General features: G+C 41.0%; 1 protein-coding gene across 1 annotated transcript; it reads left to right on the top strand.

The window, feature by feature from the left end:
- Positions 1-708: 708 nt before the first annotated feature.
- On the top strand, positions 709-3,222 carry LOC124193680 (collagen alpha-1(I) chain-like). The gene is made up of 12 exons (XM_046587602.1): positions 709-847; positions 922-1,225; positions 1,297-1,476; positions 1,568-1,672; positions 1,745-1,843; positions 1,919-2,044; positions 2,126-2,215; positions 2,273-2,344; positions 2,427-2,516; positions 2,597-2,755; positions 2,826-2,972; positions 3,041-3,222. The coding sequence occupies exons 1-12, from the start codon at positions 836-838 to the stop codon at positions 3,103-3,105; spliced, it is 1,449 nt and encodes a 482-aa protein (XP_046443558.1). The 5' UTR covers positions 709-835; the 3' UTR covers positions 3,106-3,222.
- The last annotated feature ends 1,217 nt before the right edge of the window (positions 3,223-4,439 follow it).

Genomic DNA, 4,439 nt, shown 5'->3' with positions numbered 1-4,439 from the left:
GCTGACGATTCTGCATTGCTCCAAAATTTCTAGGTCGAATTTTGAAAACTTGCAACTCAGCATCTGGTGAGAAATCTGTATGACAACATGCCCCTCAAAAATTCTGACAACTAACCCCACAGGGTGCTTTTCGAACAAATACATTGATAACTAAATAACTTTTAATGAAGAAATGTCGGGGTTTTTTTTTAATAAGACAAACATTAATTCTCTTTTGCTAATGGGTTTTCTGACACTCTTAGAGTTTTATACTATGAGAAAAATAAAAAGTGCTGAGAGGCCCAAAAAAAAACTTTTTTTTTCGTTTTTTTTTTCTTTTTGTTATAACTCCTGTTGGAGAAGTCGTATACTTTGAAATTTTGTAAGAGCAATCTGGGTGTTGTCTTTCATATTTAGTGTAAAAGGCTTGATTTGTTTTGGTCTGTAAGGGGTCTAACTAGCAAAACGCCAACTTACCCCATCTGCCAACTAGTCCCCCTCTCCCCTAAAATCGTAAATAGTAAACACCTAGCAAATATGTAAAAACAAATTTAAATACTATTTATTATAAATGTGGGTATGCTTTGCTTATTTGCTCCCAAGGACGTTTGACAAATGTCATTTACAACCGCTAGATGCAGCTTCATGTAAGTTACCCAAAATATTCGTGTTTGAATTTCAACGAAAGATTTCATGAGGCAACGGTTGGTAGCCGTATAGTCGTGTTTCTTAGTCCCGCCCATCTTGATGCCCTGAAGTATATACGAAAGAAGAAAGTAAGAGTTTGAGTATTCCCTGTCCTAGCCGCTCTTGGTGCCAGTTACCTGCTGGCTGGCGCACGGGTAGAAACGCAGTCATGAAATTCACGGTGAATTAATTATCAATATACACTTTCAGAATTGTTGAAAAATTGTTTGTTGCCTATGTTTTACATCAACACAGGCACTGGTTTCGCCTTCCGGACTACTGGCGATCTTTGTGGTCACCTCCGCCTACCCGAGACCGTTCCAAAACGGACAAGAGCAGAGACTGCTGTTAAACAACAAGACAAACGAGGATAATTTCGGTTGGTACGCTCCCATCGCAATTATACTCGCCCCGTTACCGACTAAAAGCAGAGCAGTCGGTAACATTCAGCACCAGCAGATTGATTTACTTCCGCATTACGGGCCAGCATCTGGATGGCATCGCTCTCCGTCCCACTGGTCGTCGTCGAATTCGCGGAATTATTACACGGCTCATTACGGTAAAACGCGAAACATTCCAGCTAAATAGTCGATAGAGTTGAGTTATTCAGCTGAAAGTATATATATAAAGGCAATCGACGGTTTTCATCCGCTCTTTCCGGTCGACCTTACCACGACGATTCTCACGAGTACCAATGGTCACGAATGATGTGGTCGTTAATGAAGACGGGAGCCGTTTACTTGCCAAAGAAAGCCGTCAGCAATTTAAATGCAGTTTCCAATTCAATAAACAGGCGACCGATTGCGTCAGGTTGGTATACAGCATCAGACAATAAACGATTGCCTATAGGCCTAGATAACTTTTATTATTCATTGTGGATTTTTTTTCAACACGTTTACAGGTGGCATAGCTCAATCGAGAACGCCCCAAACTGTGGATAAGAATAAGAAACAAAGCCCTATTATTCCTTGGTTGATCAATCTAGCAGGGCCACCGGGAGTGCCAGGTATAACAAAAATGATTGAATAATAATACAGACCAAAAAAAAATGAATATTGTTCAATGTTAACGCTTTAAGGTACCGATGGGCTTGACGGAGTCGACGGGAGAGACGGAAAGGACGGCAAAGACGGAACAGCTGGTGCGGCTGGTCCACCGGGAACTAAAGGAGATCCCGGTTAGTTTTGTCAACATATCGAACTCGTGAGTGAATTCGAATCTAAAATATAGCATTGCAAAAAAAAACTTAAAGGTATACCCGGAAAAGATGGGCGTGATGGATTTACTGGGCAACCAGGAGGTATTGGCCCCATTGGTCCACCGGGACAACAAGGAATTCAAGGATTGCATGGGCCACTAGGACCACCAGGAGTCCCAGGTAATCGGCGATTGAGATTTGACCCAGAGCCTAAATCACAGATTTCTTTTTTTCGTTTGCACCATTAACAATGTCAACTAGGGGAAAAGGGTGAAGACGGCAAGGACGGACGAGATGGGTCTGACGGAACTGATGGAAAGGATGGCACAAATGGAGGCCTTGGTCCCGCGGGTAAATTTAAAAAGTCGAGAAACCAAAATGACAAAATTCTAATTATTTTTGAAAAAGGTCCGCCTGGAACCGCTGGACAGGACGGAAAAGATGGACAGGATGGACAACCAGGAGTTGCAGGACCTATAGGTATAATAACTCTCTAATTTTACTGACCATATATTATTGGCCATAACAAATTGAGGGAAACGTTTTCTCCTATTTTTAAAAGGACCTGCTGGGCAGGACGGAAAGGACGGAAAAGACGGCGAAGACGGCCAAAATGGCAAAGATGGCCAACCAGGATTGCCTGGGCCACCTGGTAACCATTTACTAGCTGAAAACAATAACAATTTATTATTTCGAGTCATATAACATAAATGATCTTTATATGGCGTGCAGGTACTCCAGGAAAGGACGGAAAAGATGGCACCTCTGGAACTGCTGGGCAATCTGGGAAGTATGGACAAGACGGACAAGACGGACAAACTGGTTCTCAAGGCGTTGTCGGCCCAGGAGGCACTCCTGGCACTGGTGGCACTCCAGGTCAAGATGGATCAGGTATAATATTCCATTGAAATTATTTTGAATGAAACGGGAAATCGGGTTTATTTATTTTGCATCATATTAGGAGGCATTCCTGGTCTTCCGGGCACGGCTGGAACCAGTGGAATTCCAGGTTTCCCTGGTATACCTGGATTGCAAGGAGAACCGGGTGATCCAGGCGCCGCTGGCCCGGCTGGGCCAGCTGGAGTGGCAGGAGCAGCTGGAACTGCAGGTTAGCGACGATTTTAATGTTTTAGGCAACATTCAACTCAACTGAAATTTTGTATTCGAAACTCACAGGTACAGGTGGTGCACCTGGATCTCCAGGGGCACCGGGAGCCCCTGGAGCCGCAGGACGTCGTTGAATAAAAAAATGTTTTAATCCTTGTTTCATTGTTGGTTTTTGTATTGCAAAGCAGAGAAGATGATTGAAAATATTACTCAACTTATATTTATCTGAATAAAAAACTCTGTTGAAACTATTTCAAATGAACAGCACGATAACAGTGACATATACACCTGCGTATAAAAATGAAACATTCGATGAATAAAACTTTGTGGGTTCTTATAAGCAAGGTTAGCGTTAACAATAATCAAATTTCGAGGATATAAAAGGATATTGGTAGGGGGAGAGGGGGGCTAGTTGGCAGGTGGGGTAAGTTGGCATTTTGCTAGTTAGACCCCTTACAGGCCAAAACAAATCAAGCCTTTTACACCAAATATGAAAGACAACACCCGGATTACTCATACAAAATTTCAAAAGTATACGACTTCCCCAACAGGAGTTATAGCAAAAACCAAAAAAAATACGGCAAAAAGTTTTTTTTTGGGCCTCTCAGCACTTTTCATTTTTCTCATAGTATAAAACTCTAAGAGTGTCAGAAAACCCAAGCAAACAAGAATTTATGTTTGTCTTATTTTTGAAATAAACCCGACATTTCTACATTAAAAAGTTATTTAGTTATCAATTTATTTGTTCGAAAAGCACCCTGTGGGGTTAGTTGGCAGAAATTTGGAGGGGCATGTTGTCATACAGATTTCTCACGAGATACTTACCCCGTAGGTGGGGCAAGTTGGCAGACTTTTTTTTGCAGTTTTTGCTCAATTTAACAATTTCGTGTAAATGAACATTGTAAACAAATACGATCAATTCATAGAGAATTGAAATCTGAATCTGTTCAATCATTCAATTTGCAAAACGTGTGGTCAAAAAATTCAAATAAATTCACAAAAAGTGACCCTGCCAACTAGCCCCCCTCTCCCCTACAAATAACTCGTGTCATTCTACGACTTTATTTGATATTCTACAATAAATCAATAACGCGTAGTCATCCTGACAAACCTTACACGTCTAATTTTTGCTCAGTCATGAATCAGAAACATTTCAAACTTTATTAACCTGTAAAGTCGATATGTATAATTTCTCGGAAATTTATTTTTGTGCCAAAAATTGTCATTTTAAACTGACAAATAAATTCTTGTCTATCAAAAGTCAAAACTTAAAAAAAGGAGATTCATTGGTCGTCTTTTTTTTTACAACAAAATTATAAATAGCTTCATAGCTATGTACTCCGCGAATGTTGCGCGATGCAACGGTGGAAGATGGTTCGGATGTTTTTCGAAATGTCCCGCCTACAGACAAAACAAGAGTCCCGCCCTATTCTCTTGCGGCTTCTCCCAGCTGAGATAAGAAAAAAGC

Source organism: Daphnia pulex, chromosome 5 (assembly GCF_021134715.1).
Source record: "Daphnia pulex isolate KAP4 chromosome 5, ASM2113471v1".
NCBI lineage: Eukaryota > Metazoa > Arthropoda > Branchiopoda > Diplostraca > Daphniidae > Daphnia > Daphnia pulex.
This window is presented reverse-complemented; position numbering and strand designations above follow the sequence as displayed.